Raw genomic sequence first — 16,593 nt, 5'->3', positions numbered from 1 at the left:
TTTTTTTTTTTTTTTTAAACCTGATTCTAAAAAATAGTAAATCTACGTTAATAGTTATATATATGCTACTTTGGGAAATTAGGGTTAAGGACTTCTGTAAACAATACAGTTGTTTTAACCACACAACTCGCAAATTTTCGTATTCAAACACTGCACAAATTGCCATATAAACAAAGAAACGCCCATTGTTCAAATGGTGTGTAAAGAAATGTCACAAGAGTCAAGACCTTTGTCTTTTTTCTGCTAAGCATAAATTCCCCATATGATAATATAAAGAAAAACTATTCTTATTGATAAATTAATATTTTTGTGAATATATTGCAATTCATTTCATTAATTAATTTATTTTATACAAATTTGTATTATTTTGAAAACTGCGGTAGGGACTTTTATTTTGTCTCGTCTGGTGACGGTGCTGTAGGAGAGCCTCAACGCAAAGCTAATAATCCTAGAAATCAGAGGTGCGTGTCACACACATCCTCTCTCTTTCTATCTCTCTTCTTACACTCACGGGAGGATGAACAGTCCCGTTATAGAAGATGAGAACTGCACTTAATTTCACTTTTTAAACTCTTTTGTTTTCTGTGGGATAGTGCTCGGCTAATGCGATGGTAACGTGGCTCATCAACAACACCGGGGGGATTTTCAGGAACTTTTTTCACCTCGGGTACTCCGGATCTAATGCTTTCATTATTTAGAGATGTCTTTAAATAGCCAATAATTGTCCAACAGAGGTCTTTAATGTATGTTATTGAGTATATTTTTTTAAACCGGCAATATTTTTTTTAACATTTAAGCTGTTTGTGTCCGATAACATACGATTTATTCGGTTAAAATCTCGCAGATTCATTCACACCCGGTTTACTGTGACTAGCGTATGTTAAAATTGCTACTTAGTGTGTAAGTAGTTGTGCAGATGCTCTAATATTATAAATATCACGTTTAATAATTGTATTTTGTATTTAAGGAGATTTATCTGTCGCTGTCGTGCTGGTTGAAGTGAGATTTACGTGCCTCAATCCACCTTTCGCGTGTTTTTCACCCACCATCCCTTCATGAACTTTCATTTTTGCTGCTTGTGAAGGTGTTTCATTAGTCAGTACTAGGAAGGAAAGTGTCGTTATTGTGTTGAGATGCGGAAGGGTGAGGAGCAGAGCTGAGGATAAACATGTTAAGGGTTTAAAGTGAATGGCTCGGTGATCATGTCGTCTATGGAGGGTGTTTTCTCCTGGGTGGGAGACTGGCAGTGGCTCTGCATGGTCACTCTCTTTCTGGCCTCGGTTGTCACTTTGATTATATACTTGGTGCTGTATTTTTCCAACGAACCTCCTGCTGGGAAAACACCTCTCGGTCATGTGGATTCAGAGGAAGCTGATGGGATTTTATGTTGGGTGCTGTCTCTGAAAAACTGGAAGAGTCAGTGGAGACAAGCCTGGTTTAGGGGCCTCAATGAAGAAGCTCGTAGATCACAGGTTGGTTTGTAATTCCGCTATATATGTGTCTCTATATATATATTGTTAGTCTTTGAAATTGCACATACATGAAGTTGATTGTGGTCTTTTTTGCTTATTGTGTTACTTTGGTATTTTGTTCCTCTTATTAGAGTGGGATTCAGCTGACCTTTGAAGAAGATGGTGTCCAGTCATCAGAACTGACCTTGGACCAGATTTCAAGCTTTACAAAAACACCCGGTCAAAAGGTAAGGACATGTTTTGAATGTTAATACACACTAACCTATATGTGGATCTCCCGACCTGCCTGTGTGAGCTGTATTTAGGTTTGCATGTGTTGAATCAAAATAGAGATATGAGTATGATATACGACTTCTGCTTTTGACATGCACCCTATTTGATGATTCGGAAAAATTATTAGCAGTTTTATGACTGTTAAAATGTTAGGATATTTAAAGTTCCCACTTCTTAATCATAGTAGTTTTTTTTTGTTTTTTTTTTGCAGAATGTCTTGTGTCAGGTGGTTGGAAACAAGCTGCAGTTTTCTCTCAGTGCTTTACCGAGCTCAACATCTTCAGAAACCCCCCTGAGATACAGTGTGAAAATATCTCCACTTCGTCTGCAGGTAAAAACGAGTGTTTATTCTGCTCTTTATAGTCAGTTGAGGACGACTGAGTAAACACAAGACTTTGGCATCTGTTTAACAAATTTTCAAACAAGATAGTCATTCTTTGAATGCGTCCAGAAATATTGGCATTGGTTAGGAGGATGATCCAGTTTTTTTTAAACATTGGAGTAGATAAGCATCTCTTTTGTGATTCTAGGAAAGTGTGTCACGTGTTTTGTCATCAAAGTAAATAGTTATTTTAATCACATGGGGATAAATCAACACTATGCTTGTTTGGACTGTACATTCAGTTTGAGTGAAGAGGGAAATTAGTTTTATGAGGAAAATAAATCTAATCTAAAGCAAGCAATACAGTTTTAGGAAATCTGTAAAACAAAGGAATGTTATGATGTAAAATAGAATAATAATAAATATTTCAGATTCTGTTCGGTTTCTGAGTCACAAATCATATTAATAAATTTGTGTGAACTGATTTGTACAAAAGGTCAGACTTTCATTTTCTCTTTGATATACAAAAAATATGTAGAATTAAAGTAATGCACAATCAAAATTATTTTTTGTCTCTTTTTTTTTTTTTTTTTTTAATATTTCATTCTATTTTATTTTTATTTCAGTTTTAGTGATTTCAGATTTAGTAATCAACTTACTTGTATCTTATTTATATCTTTTAGTTGCCAAGTAAACATTTCTCATTTTCATTTAAGTTTTTCATCTTAATATTTATTTCAGCTTTATTTCAATCACTGAAAATGATGGTAACACTTTAGTTTAGGGTCCAGTTCTCACTATTAACTAGTTGCTTATCAGCATGCATATTAATAGGATATTGGCTGTTTATTAGTACTTATAAAGCATATATTAATGCCTTGTTCTGCAACTGCATGACAATTTTCTACAGACCTAAATCCTACCCAATACCTAAACTTAACAACTACCTAACTTGCTATTAATAAGCGGTAATTAGGAGTTTGAGGCAAAAGTCGTAGTTAATTGTTAGTTAATAGTGTGAATTGGACCCTAATCTAAAGTGTGACCAAAATGATTTTTAATAGTTTTAGTGTTAACCATTACATCACGGCTCTGTATGTGTTCAGTCATAATAGACCCATATGAAATGAGAAATAAACACATTTGCCCTTGAATAGGACGTCCCATGAGCTCATGAGAGATGTAACGCTTCATGCACCATCCTGCATGCTTTTGATTTATAGGGCGTGACTCACTCTGCCATTTTATTCGCCACGGGAATCAGATTAAGTGCCTTGGTCGCGAGCGCTGACTCGGTGTCCTGCCTTTATTTTAATCACCGTTAATATGTCTCTGCCTCAGGAAAGAACACGTGCACTTGCACTAGTACATCCTGCCCAGAATTATTCATGGAAAAGCTTGTACCTCTTGAACAGAGAGTTATTTTAATATTGCACCACAAATAGCAGTGTAAAAAAAAAAAAAAAAAATTAAAGCACAATTTCAGTGTGCAGGGCTGCAGCTTTTTTTGCTCTGCAGTAGTTGACAATGCATTGTGTTTAAGAGCTCACACCGGCTTTGCTCAATTGAATTACAGCTATTTTTAAACCAATAAGTTCCTCGACTCCTCATTGTCATGCTGATCCTGTTTTAGCCTTAAGTGCATTGAGTAGCTAAATGCGTCTAACCTGTTGTTAAATCTTTCATTTCCGCATAGAAATTCCCAAGAAATCCGCACCGGATTTATGGTGTTCTGTTTTTTGTTCAGGCATGTCCCAAGTGTACATTGGAATACTGGCCTGTTTAGGAGTGATTGTGTTTATTTTCTATTTGCCATTTCAGCCTCTTTCTGGAGGAATCCAAATGGCAGTTGCATATTTTCTGGCTGTTTCCCCTGCTGGTCAAGGCTGGTTACTGGAAAGCTCCCAGCGCTTGTTAGAATGGCTTTGTAGGCTGAATAACAGTATATTTGGGGCTTTTGTTTCTGTTCTAGAGGTCATTGCACTCTAGAGCCCACAGCCTCATACGAAGTTATGGAATAACACATTTATTGTTACTCCATGGGGTACAACTATTGGCAGGGTTTCAAGTACTGTAAGCAAATATCTTTTCAGGCTAAGATTGAAGTATATCGATTGAAGCATTTCCTGATTATATAGATCACACTGTAAGCCATTACAGGTATTATTAGTGACTGGTTAGCATTTGCTCCCTCTTCAGACTATTATTTCATGTGATTTAGGAATGAACTTGAAAGCATTGCATTGGAAAGGAATTTGGAGTCCTGTCATTTTTTTTTTTTTCCCCCTCCTCATTTCACCCAAGTTCAGTCTCCAGAAATGTAAAGCAGTCGTGCTTGGACATGACAGCCCATTCCTCCGTGTACTGTGGGCCCTGCTGCTCAATGAGCTGTTGTGAATATGAGAATGCTCTGGACCCTTTGTTTATTGTGAGTTTGAAGTAGGCAGTGTTAGGTTATTCTGTTGTAGGTCGCTGTGTGTTTCTGCCTTTCTGATTTGAAGCAGCTGCATTTATTGTTTAATTTATAGCTGATATGAGGTCAAAATTGATCTGTCATCTGTTTATTTCACTTGGTTTTTCAGGCACAGTTTTTCTGAAATTGATTATATACACTTACTTGTGAGCACACAGTAGAGTATTCTGTATGCAGCAAGTTGACAATGGTAAATAGCCATAAGTTGAAAATGACAAATTAATTTATTATCATTAAAGACTTTTATTAAACATTGGAGTAATGATCCTGAAAATTCAGCTTTGCCATCACAGGAATGTGATGTATTTTAAAATACATTGAAATATTATTGTAATAATATTTCTCAATATTACTGTTTTTAGTTTATTATCTTACTGACCCAAACTTTTGAATGGTTGTGTAAATATAGTATTTAAATATAAACAGGTTTACTTTATATTTATAATATAATGCACAAATAAATGCCAAAAAATAGCCCCCAAAAATCCCTAATAATAAAAATAAATAAATAAACAAATAAATAGATGCTAACATTGTTTTACATGATGGCATGATGACATTTTAATTTTAACTTTGAGACCTTATATTATTAAACCATGTTAAAAGAGGTTTTAGGCATTACAATTTTGCACCCTTGTTTTGACTGTGGTTATAAGTAACGCTTGTGTGTGTATTGTTGCCACAGCTGGCCCTACAGATGAAAGAGGTGAATGGGGAGGTGGAGATTTCCTGGAGGGTGCTTCACCTGGACTCTGTAGATTTGCAGCTGACGCCAAGTTTTGCGCAGGTATATTCACTCATCAGACCACTCAAGAAAAAAAAAGTTCATGATTAAGCATGGTTCTCATTGCACAGTCTGTCGTTTGTAAATCTCTGTAGTTTTTTAAAGGGGTTACTTCTGCTTATTTTTTCAGAAAGCACATGACATGACTCTGTGTGTATTTCAGGGAGATTATGAGAGTCTAAGTGAAGCAGCTGTGAGCGACAGGCTCAGACAGGTCTTGAATGGAGCTCAAGCATTTGTAACTCTAAGCAGCCGACCTGCAGAGTCTGCAGAAGTCCAGGTACAACCATGTGCAGATGTCATTAAACGTTTATCGTATCAACATTAGCATTTAATCCTCTTTAAAAGGTTCATATCAGTATAATTTCAAGCACAAAAGAGTTTTAAAAGCCTAATATGTTTGTCTTAAAGGAATAGTTCACCCGAAAATTAAAATTATCCCATGAATTACTCACCCTCAAGCTATCTTAGGTGTATATGATTATCATCTCTCAGACGAACACAATCAGAGGTATGTTTAAAAATATCCTTGTTCCTCCAAGCTTTAGGTTGTGAATGGGGGGCCACATTTTGAGGCCAAAAAAAATGCATGCATCTATCCATCATAAAAGTAATCCATACGGCGCCAGGTGGTTAAACTGTTCAAAAGTTTCAGCAATGTTTTTTTTTTTTTAAACATATTGCTAAAGCGAAGTGATGGGTTTTTGTTTATAAAATATCCATATTTAAAACTTTATTAACTATAATAGCTAGCTTCCGGCAGACTGCTGTACGCATCGATTTGCGGCGGAAGTGTAACCTCTGACCCGACGAATTTATAAAGTTTTAAATATGGATATTTTTCTTAAAAAAAACACATCGCTTTGCTTCAAAAGGCCTTTATTAACCCCCTGGAGCCATATGGATTAACTTTTATCATTTTTTTTTTTTGGGCTTCAAAAAAAATGATAAAAATTCATTACCATTATAAAGCTTGGAAGAGCCAGGATATTTTTAAATAAATCACTGATTGTGTTTGTCTGAAAGAAGATAGTCATATACACCTAGGAGGGCTTGAGGGTGAATTTTTGGGTGAACTATCCTTTAAGGCCTTGAATATATCATCTGATAAATTTCATAATATTCAGAGAATTACATAACTTTGGAATTTTCTCAGAATGGAGAGAAAAACACAAAAAAGGATGTTGCTGTTGATGTTAAGAGTGATAATGTTTTATTTCCTCTGTCCTCTTCAACAGGAAGTAAGGAACAAGACCTTGCAGGTGACCTCACCCCCGAAGCCCCCACGAGCTCATGAATGGAAACTATTAGTGAAGAACATCCGGGTCACATGCAAACAGGAGGATGGTGCTGCAGGTCAGTGACCAAAGGAGTGGTTCACCGCACACACATATTAATGCAGAATGCATGTAATTTCAGTTTTGTTACTATTTAGCCAAATAATTTATGCAGATTTATACAGTATTCAATAAAATGCAACATGTATGATGTATATTGGTTTAAACATTCTTTTTAGCATTTGAAATTAAAAAATTTTAGCAATTTAGTATCACCATTTTTTTCTTATGTTCATCTCTCTATCACGGGCAGATGTTTATGATGGACCATTTCTAAACGTATGGTCACATTACAAAGATTCACATCCTTGAAATCCCATATGTCTTGTTTATTAGATGGACCTCGTATACACCACAGACCTCAGCTAATGTTTTATATTGCTTGGATCGAATAATAAAGTCAATAACTTGGACAAAGTTTTGTTGTGGGCACAGAGTGCAGGCAACACTTCCCAAAAAGCGCCGCCCCCATGACTTCTTGAGTTAACTGCCTGTGTTTCCCTCAATCAGGATGTCCCTTTTGTTCGGAAATCATTTCCGGAAGTGCTCTAATAGTCCCGCTGCTCTCCTGCCAAGTCACTATTACAGCCTAGCAAGCACTTAACGGAGACAACTGGCAGCTCATCCATTTATGCATAATTCATTTTAGCAAAGAGTTTTTTCTGCATTAGTCAGTCATTTAGCTCAAACAGTAATAGATCTCTTCTGTTGTATCAAATATCTGGTTTTATTTGAGTGGGGTACATGTACATTAGCAAATTAGTCTACTTTCAGAAGGGTATTGCTTGTGCTTGAAGATAATGAACCATTTCTGTTATGCTTTCAGGCGGCATGAATCCCCAGTGTATCCTCCAGTTGGATGATCCTCCTCAGAAGGTCGCCAGTTCGGTCTTGACTAACACATCCACTCCGGCCTGGGACCAGCCCTTCATATTGTGAGTTGAGTTTCACCTCCCCATTGAATTAACCTTTTTGCCACTGTTATAGAAAAATACAATAGAGAGAGAACAGGAAATTACTGAGAGAGAAAGAGGCAACGTAAAAGGGAAATCATGTGAATCAGGCTGATGTTGTAGCGACACTACTGGCTGGGAAACCTGTTTGAAAAGAGTTATTTTTGCTCTACTGTATAGTGATGTTATTACCACAGGTGTAAGTGTGTTTGTGTGTGTATATGTGTATTATTTTAGCATTTTTATATTTATTATTATTTTAACATTTTTATCCATTATCCTTTTTCAAAATTGGAAACCTTCAAAAGCTTTTTTTAAGATTGTCAACCCACAAAATTAAAAACCAGCAACCATTTCCTAAGACTTTAAAAATAAAATGTTTGGCATTTTTGGGACATCTTTCAATATTTTAGATAGGAATGCCACATAATTTATTTTATCTCCTGTCTCTGTATGGTTTTGCAGTGAGCTTAGCGGTCGGTCAAAGGAGCTGAACATCCAGGTCGTGGATAACGGCAAACCTCGGGAGAGTAAGTCCACATGACTGAAAATAAACCAGCTTAACGACATAAAAACAGAATAGTGATATCTATTAATCTGGGTCTGCAGAAGCTTGAAGGTCATCTGTGAATTTTAATCTACTTTCTGTCATCTGTTTCTCTAAATCATGAAATATCCTCAAAATGCGGTAAAAGCGGTACATTTATTGAGCTAATAGAAGGATACTGTGGTAACATTATGATTTGAACTCTACTAACAGACTGCCTCCATTACCTCATGTCATTGGCTTTTCACCCTGATTTCTTAACAGGCCAGATGCACTTGTGTGAAATGTGTTTGTCTGTTTATTCAGTGTCACTTTTGCCTCCCTAGGCAAACACATTGATTAAATGATGTGCATTACTTTGATTTGATCAGGCATCACTCTCTGTTCTCTTCCCAGGTGGTTTGTTAGGGCAGGTATCTGTGCCTTTTGATCTAGTGAAGAAACACCCCAAAGGTCAACAGACCTTTTCACTTATGACCAAAGATCAAGTGACCGGATCATTAACTACTGAGGTACAATATATCATAATGAGACTGTATTTAGATATCAATTTTAATCACATTTTACATTTAATTCTCATATATATTTCTCTTTTTGTGTACATTGGCCTGAAACTCTTTAATGCTGAAGTGAATTAAAAGCCCTAGCTAATATGCAGAAAGAACTATAAGTAAGCCTAAACTATAGTTTTGTTCAGTTTCCTGCTGCTTCCATTAGCAAATTAAATATGCCATACTGAATATTTGTTTACCAACCTGAATGAATGAAACCTGACCCTATCTCTTCATGCTCTGTTTAGTTCACCTATCTGGAGCCCAGCGAGGTGCGGAGCTGGCAGACGCCCATGCCGGCCCCTACTAAGAGAGTGGAGATGGACCGCACTGTGATGCCCTGTGGCACTGTTGTCACCACTGTCACTGCTGTGAGGAGCAAACCAGGACGACCTTTGCCACCGGGTAAAAAAAACATATTTAAAAAAAGTTAAATATGAAGATGCTACAATTGTCATGTCAATCTCCTAAACCACTAAATCAAAATCTCTAATATGATTTTTATGTTTTTAAAAATCCCTCTTACAGAATCCAAATCGCCCTCTAAAAATAAGCTGGCGGAGAGAAGGGTGTCAGAGCAGGCGTCGATACTCGGAGCCAAAGTTAGCAAAGCCCTGTCATCATCGGATACAGGTGAGATTTCCAGCATCTATTTCTAAGCTTGTTGACTGGCTAAATGCATTTCCTTTTATTTTTGCACCACAAGTGCTCATCAGCAATCCCAGAGCAAGCATAAATGCAAAATACCACATTAGTAATGGGTTACATTCAGCATTTGTACACTCTTTTTCTCTCTTTCCTGCACAGAGTTATTGATGCTAAATGGGACCGACCCTGTAGCCGAGGCTGCCATCAGACAGCTCCATGAGTCGGCAAAACAGAAGCTAAAATCTCCCGTCAAAAAGAGCACCATCATCATCTCAGGAGTAACCAAGGTACTAAAAAAAGACTTCTTGGCCATATATATATGCATATTTAGTAAGGATGTACAATATATTGGTACCATATCACTTAGCTGTTGAAATATTAATTGTGCTTGCTCATTTCCCATATTTTTACATTTATATTACCATTGGTGTCATCAAACGCTCACTTAAATGTTTTTTTAAACACTAATAATTTAATAAAACTTGTTTAAATGCAATATTTAGAAAATCTCAAACTGAGTATCATTTTTTTTTTTGTACATTTATAATGTTGTGATTCCTAAATTCACTTGGAGCATTAAAAATGATTTGATTTGATGATTTTGATTTTGATTTATTTATACAAAATGGTACAAAAAAAGACAGAAATTGGAAATTGGAAACCTTCTTATCCTAGATCAAGATTATAAACCCAATAATCCAGACAAAACATAAAATCAGCAAGCATTTCATTCCTAAGGCTTTAAAAAATAAAATCTTTGTAGTTTGACATTTTTGGGGCATCTTTCAATCTTTTAAATGGGATTTACTTTACATTTTTAATGTTGTGATGCCAAAATTAACCTAGTGATTTGATTTGATGATGATGATTTTAATTTATTTATACAAAATAGTACATAATTGGTATCAGACAGAATTATTTGTGTGTGTGTGTTGTATCTACAGGAAGTTAGTTATCCCTTTCCCTAGTCACAATGTTACATCATAAAGCAAGTTCTTAGGCTTTAATTGTCAGTTTCTAATTGAAGCTTTGCTATTAACCTCCTCTCTAGGCCCCTCTAACACAGGATGAGGAGATGACTTTGATGGCAGGATATGCAGCTGCAATGGACGCTTCTATGTCCGGAGTATCTGAGGGCACCAGCAGTGAAGTAGCAGCATTACCCTCGGAAACAGTGGCAGAACCCAACTTTCTCCAACCCGTAGAGTCCCTGGTGGGTGCGAATGGCACAGATCATGTGGAGGACTGGGAGAGCCAGGCCGGAGAGGACCCAGATGCGGATAAGTCATCTCTGTCCCTCTGTCCCTCTGAAACGGGTTCTAAAAAAGGAAAAGGTGAGAGGGGAAAGAGTGGATGGACTTTGAGCTTTATGTGTATGAAGAAGAACAACATTCAGAATTATGCTGAGCTAGGTTTTGGGTTTCTATTTAACCTGTTTACACCTTCAAACTACATAAAGTGCTTCACTAGAGTCATAAATCTGATCACAGGGTTGCATGTGAACAACAAGGTCAATGGCATGCATTTACAACACCGTTCAAAAGTTTGAGAGTCGTTAAGATTTTTAATGTTTTTGAAAGAAGTTTCAATTTGATCACACTGATACATTTGTTTTTCAGGATTTTTTGTTTAATAGAAAGTTCAAAAGCACATAATTTAATTAGAACAACAATACTTTTGTAGCATAAATACATTTACTGTTACTTTTGATCAATTTAATGCATGCTTGCTGGAACAAAAGTGTTAATTTCTTAAAAAAAAAAAAAAAAAAAAATCTTTCTGATCCCAATTTTTTGAACAGTACTGTATATCCTAGTGCAGGGGTTTTCAAACTAAGGTCACAGTGTGGGAAAAGGTAGGTCGCTTGGCTGCAGCTAAATTTGCGTTTCAGTGAATGACACACACAGTTTAGTCTAGGGCTGCACGATATACCAACATTAAATAGAAGTCGCGAGACTCAAGATGTTGCTTCGAATCGCAAAGGCCGCAATTTAATTATATAAATATGCGCTTTGTGTTTTGAAGTGCACACGTGCGACTTGTCATAACAGTGAGGGTCTCGGTTCATTATTAAGTGGCTTGGTCCGCATTATTAATAAGAAGAATCTCGTTTACTCCAATCACTGCGTCGTATTCTGAGATTGCATTACAACGGAGAATTCAAACGTCACTCGGCGCTGTTGTCTTTCAGAGACATATATATATATAGAGTGTGGTGTGTTGTTTTTGTTCCTTTGTGTGCATTTGGCTACCTACCAACAGAAGGAAACTGTCTGTAAAAAGCATTTCACATGTACACACGGAATGAGCTCAAGAGTGTTTTCTGCGCTGAACACCGCAATGAGTTTAACAACACTCGCAGTGCCGAGTACAGTTCAGATCTTGACCCGGAGTGAGCATGTTTCAAGTTTTTATGGACATATTTCATATACTCTTTAATGCCTGTAAATGAAGAAAATAAACGTAAATATTAGTTTTGAAATTTTACATTTGTACTATAAAATTAATATTTTTATTAAATGCCCGATTTCTGTCGTATCAAACTTTAAGATTAAGCTTACAGAATTGTCTATTGTTTTCTAATCTCAAATATTTTGGTGGGTCTTGAGGATAGATTATACTTGTCAGGTGGGTCCTAAAACGGAAAAGTTTAAAAACCCCTGTGCTAGAGTATAGGTAGTGTATAAAGTAAATTGGTGGTATTTTGCCCCATGAAATTGTAACTACGATATCATTCTAGAATTATTTATTCTAAAAAGCTGAACTGAATCTTAAACTAATAACAGCCCACTAAGCCGAAGAGAAAAGTAGTGAGAAAAGTAGTCATTTATTCTGTCATTTGAGTTGCTTAATGTGAACAACAGTTTACACCTGTTATTAAGATGTGTTTTGGTCGATCAGATCACAAGTAGACGAGTAAGACACATAGTCGTTTACACCTGGTGCTTTAATCTCTTTTGTCCACTTTCAACCACTTCTGTCCTGATTTCTTCTAGGGGAGGGTCTAAAGGCGGGTAAATGTGTGTGTGTATATATATATATATATATATATATAATTTTTTTTTTTTTTCTTCAATTTTTCGATCTAATGGACAAAATAAGCTTGTGCAATTTACATATGAACGCGCCCAGAGACGACCAAAAAATATACGGAGAGCAGCAGCTTTCGTTTCTGCTCTGGTAGCCTCAAGTCCTCGCCAAACGTGTGTGTTAGAAATCAGCAATGGTGAGAAAACATTGTGATTGGTACATTTTTCATCTTCAAACTTGGGGTCTACAGCCGACAAAGTTTAAATCCCGTCCGGCTAGCACGCTACCCATAATGTTTACACATTAGGTCAGTAGGCGGAGAGTAGGTGGTCTTTAGTGGCTGTTCAAACACATTCGACCACGTTTCCACTACGAAAGCAATCCAGTCGAACTCGTTTTTATTTACCTCTGGAAGTGGTTGAAAGTGGACAAGCTCAAAACTTTTTAGACCCTGTTTACACCTGTATTTAGCGTCATCCGCTGATCCGATCGACCAAAACGCATCTTAATACCAGGTGGAAAAGGTTTCTTAAAAAAGGATAATCTCAACCCAATTCATGTCTGTTAGTGGCATACCAGTTAACACAGAGCTACTAAAATTGTCTTACCTTTGTTTGTGTCTAATGTGAACATTACAGCACTGTCTAGTGTCTTTCTGTCTGTACTTCTGTCTGTTGCGTAATTTGATGACTTTCAATTTCTTTTTTGTCCTCTGTACCTCTCCCTTATCACTTTGTGTTTTTTTTTTTTCTTTGCCATCTTAAAGTGGAAACCTGTGCTAACCAGACTTTATTGCTGGAAGAGTAAGTGACCTCTTGAGAAGTCTATAATAGTAAAATTATGTAGACTTCCCTGTGAAATGGTTAACAAACCCTTTAGTAAAAAAAAAAAAGCTAGTCCATGCTCCAGCATTTTAAACACAAGTTATTATCCTGTATTTGATTAACATGGTTTCAAAATTGAATTGTGGACATTAAGAAAAATTTGACATGCTGTTTGGCTTTTCAAATCTTTGGAGGCACCTCTTGTTTTTTTTTTCTTCTGTTTTGTGCTGTTGAACCTTTTCATTGTTGGTTCAATGACAATTTTGGCTGATAACTTGCCCAAACAGCATAAAAATCCAGAAGTTCAACTATCCTGAACTTCTAAGCTGGTGTGGACTGGTTTAGACTGCTTTGATTCTAAAACCAAGCACTTTCGAACATGTTTGCATACTCTGTGTTAGTAGTGTGCTTGTATTCTTTCAGCTCATTTGCATCTGATGCTGCCCAGTGTATTGCAGTAGCATCTTTTAGAGCTGAAAATGATGCACCGATTGCATCACAGTTCCCTCAAATCTGCTGTGTCTTCATGGAAGTCAATGATACCAAAAGAATATTTGATTACTTATTTTTTGGTTTAGCTTCCTGTTGATCAAAGTTTGACCTCCAGGTTGGCTCAGTGAAGTATGTTAGTGAGCTTGGCTGATTAATTTCTTCTCTCTCTGGCGCCCCCTGTAGGCAGCTTCCTGCACAAGAGTGCCAAGCTATTCTTCAGACGGCGACATCAGCGAAAGGAGCCAGGGATGAGCCAGTCACATAATGACCTGCAGTACTTGGAGCATCCCGAAGCGGCCATGATGGGTGACAGAGAAAAGAGGACAGCCACCTTCAGGCGCATTATCAACCGCAAGCTTCTGCCCAAGAGCAAGAGCAAAGCCAACGGCACAGTGAGAGAACCACCCACGTGAACTGCCCACTCCATCGCATTAAACAAGGCCTACATTGAAACTAATAGTTTTTGCACCTCTTCAGTTTTTTCTAACTTCCACCTTTTCACATTCATTCTCAACTTTTATGCAAGTCATTTCTTGTTTCTTGGCCGTATTTGCCAAAACATCTGCGTCGCAACAATCACAGTTTCGTCAACTCCCTCTCAACACATCATCCACATTTCAGAATGCCAATTTCATTATTAATCATACCCCCCAGCTTGTTTTTCTTGATGTTACTCTATGAAGTCCACTAGTTTTATCTCTTCATCAATGTAAATGGGCATCACAAGCTTGTCGCTCTCTCTACTTGACCGTTCAGTCGACTTTCACCTTTATCTTTGAACTTTGTGTATGCAAGAAAGTTTACAGAACAGCATTCAAATGAGCACTCGATCTCTTCGTCGCTCCAAATGACTCAAAAGAGTCATTTAACCTTATGCAAACTGTGATCATCATGCAAAAGATACTCCTGCGTTTGTGGCCTTCTAACCAAAGTGGGATTTGAGGATAACCCTTTCTTGCCATTTACCTAAGCTTTATCCCTCTGGAAACCCTCTGGTGACCTGATGGAACCTGGACTATCAGACAAGGGAAAACCATGGATTTGATTTGCACTTCTTTATATGCTCTGAACTCATTCCAAATGCATTAGCAGTGATGTACAGTGAATTCTGGGGAGTTTGGTTGCTCTGAATTAGTTATAAATCATGTGAAAGAGCTCTGCCTTGATGTGAATTGAATATGGGAGTTTTCGTTTTGTTAGGGAGACATTTCTGCAGTTTAGGCCATATTTGTCTTTGGGAATAGTGACTTTTATTTCCCCAAATTTGTTAAGTGAAACATTTTCTAACAGAGCATAACAAAATGTTCTGGGTTGGCACTGATGTGTTCACTTTAAGACAGGTTTGGTTTTCTATTCATCTTTTAGAGGTGGGAAAATATCAGCTAAAGATATTATTAGGGTTATTTTATTTTAAATATTTTCTTTTTAAGCATACATTATTCAATATACTGTGTAATTATAGGTCAAATAATGTGCTGATTTCTTTTTTCATTTCAGTCATTCCACACGTTTGCCACACGTTTTTTTAAAAAGTTGATGTGAGTGAATTGTACCAAAGGTTTTTAACACTAAGCAAGGGCATTTTCCCCATTGAGAAAGACCAGAAAATGCAAGAGCGTTGGCCTCTTGAATTTAGCTATTCATTATGTTAATAATTTGAGTTATTTTCCCAAGTGTGGTGTTTTCTTTGACTTGTACTCTTAAGCCACCTGAAATGTTGGCTGTGAATGCCAACCGGTTTGTATTTTGGACCTCAACTGTTGATCCTGTGTGCAGAACTGCAGTGGATTTGTGGTAAGGGAGATTCAATAACAGCCTCCATTTGACATTTACTTGAACTCAAGCTTCATATGTAGGAGAAATCTGAATGCCTGTCCATACTGAATGTTGCCAGAAAGAAACCTCAGCAGTCTGGCTGTTAACTCTGTATTTTGGGAGGACTACTGTTCTGTTCCTTAACCCCCCCCCCCATTTGTCTATTGTGTGTTGCCATTTACAGCCTGGATGCTATCACTTCATTTGGTTGTATATCTTAACAGTCACAAGGTTAAACAGGTATTGAAATGGAAGGAGGCAAATGAAGATTTTATTTTTGTCATGCTTGCTAGGCCGTCCAGAGGTGATACAGCCTTTAAATAAAATCTAACACATCAGTCCTCTGTATATTCGTATCATAATATAATCATGTGCATTGAAGAACTCCTCATTAACTTAACTCATCTGTGCTTTCTATTGGACTCGGGTTGGCCTCCTCAACCAGAATGTCCTTAGAAATTGTTGTTGTGAATGATAATTGTATCCATGAGAACCTGATGATCACCATAACACATTTACCTGCAATATTAAGATCACACATCTGTGTATGGCCTGTGCGGTAAGAACTTATAGAGCTGTTCAGTTTGTAGTCCTAAAACCCTCTGGAATTCTCTATCAGCTTTTAAGAATGGTGGGTTGTGATGTAATAAGTCCATCATTACTTGAAGAGACTTGTTTAAATTACACTTGGACATGTTGCTAAATAAGGACTACCACAAGTATGCTAGTTTACAAGTCCCTGTTGTTGTTCTTATATCAATAAAGCTTTAAATTTCACATTTGATGTCTGAGTTTATGTAATGTGTTGCTTAATGTTGAAGTCTTTTCAAGTCATGTTAAACAGAACTTTTTTTACTTTTCGAACCCAATAGGATTTTCCTGAGGGGAAACTGATTAGCTGATTAGTTTTCTGGTTATCTTACAAACTGTACAGCTCTATTATGGTAAAGTGATATCTGAGCATAATGAATGCTATGTCGGGATTATGTTCATTAACATATCTTTATTGGTTTGAGCAATAAACACTGACTGAACACTCCTGTGTTTGTTTTTGCTTTCATTTTGGCTGTCA

General features: G+C 36.9%; 1 protein-coding gene across 1 annotated transcript; it reads left to right on the top strand.

Moving 5' to 3' along the window:
* The first annotated feature begins 395 nt into the window (after positions 1 to 395).
* Positions 396 to 16,557, top strand: LOC127520786 (C2 domain-containing protein 2). The gene is made up of 14 exons (XM_051909352.1): positions 396 to 1,472; positions 1,604 to 1,699; positions 1,957 to 2,076; positions 5,226 to 5,327; positions 5,488 to 5,604; positions 6,563 to 6,680; positions 7,488 to 7,596; positions 8,080 to 8,144; positions 8,558 to 8,673; positions 8,961 to 9,117; positions 9,241 to 9,345; positions 9,520 to 9,647; positions 10,412 to 10,694; positions 13,890 to 16,557. Exons 1-14 carry the CDS (start codon positions 1,203 to 1,205, stop codon positions 14,117 to 14,119), a joined length of 2,016 nt encoding a protein of 671 aa, XP_051765312.1. The 5' UTR covers positions 396 to 1,202; the 3' UTR covers positions 14,120 to 16,557.
* Positions 16,558 to 16,593: the final 36 nt, after the last annotated feature.

The sequence above is a fragment of the Ctenopharyngodon idella genome, chromosome 10 (genome assembly GCF_019924925.1).
Source record: "Ctenopharyngodon idella isolate HZGC_01 chromosome 10, HZGC01, whole genome shotgun sequence".
Lineage (NCBI taxonomy): Eukaryota > Metazoa > Chordata > Actinopteri > Cypriniformes > Xenocyprididae > Ctenopharyngodon > Ctenopharyngodon idella.
The sequence above is the reverse complement of the archived record's forward strand: the minus strand, read 5'-3'. Positions and strand labels throughout refer to the sequence as shown.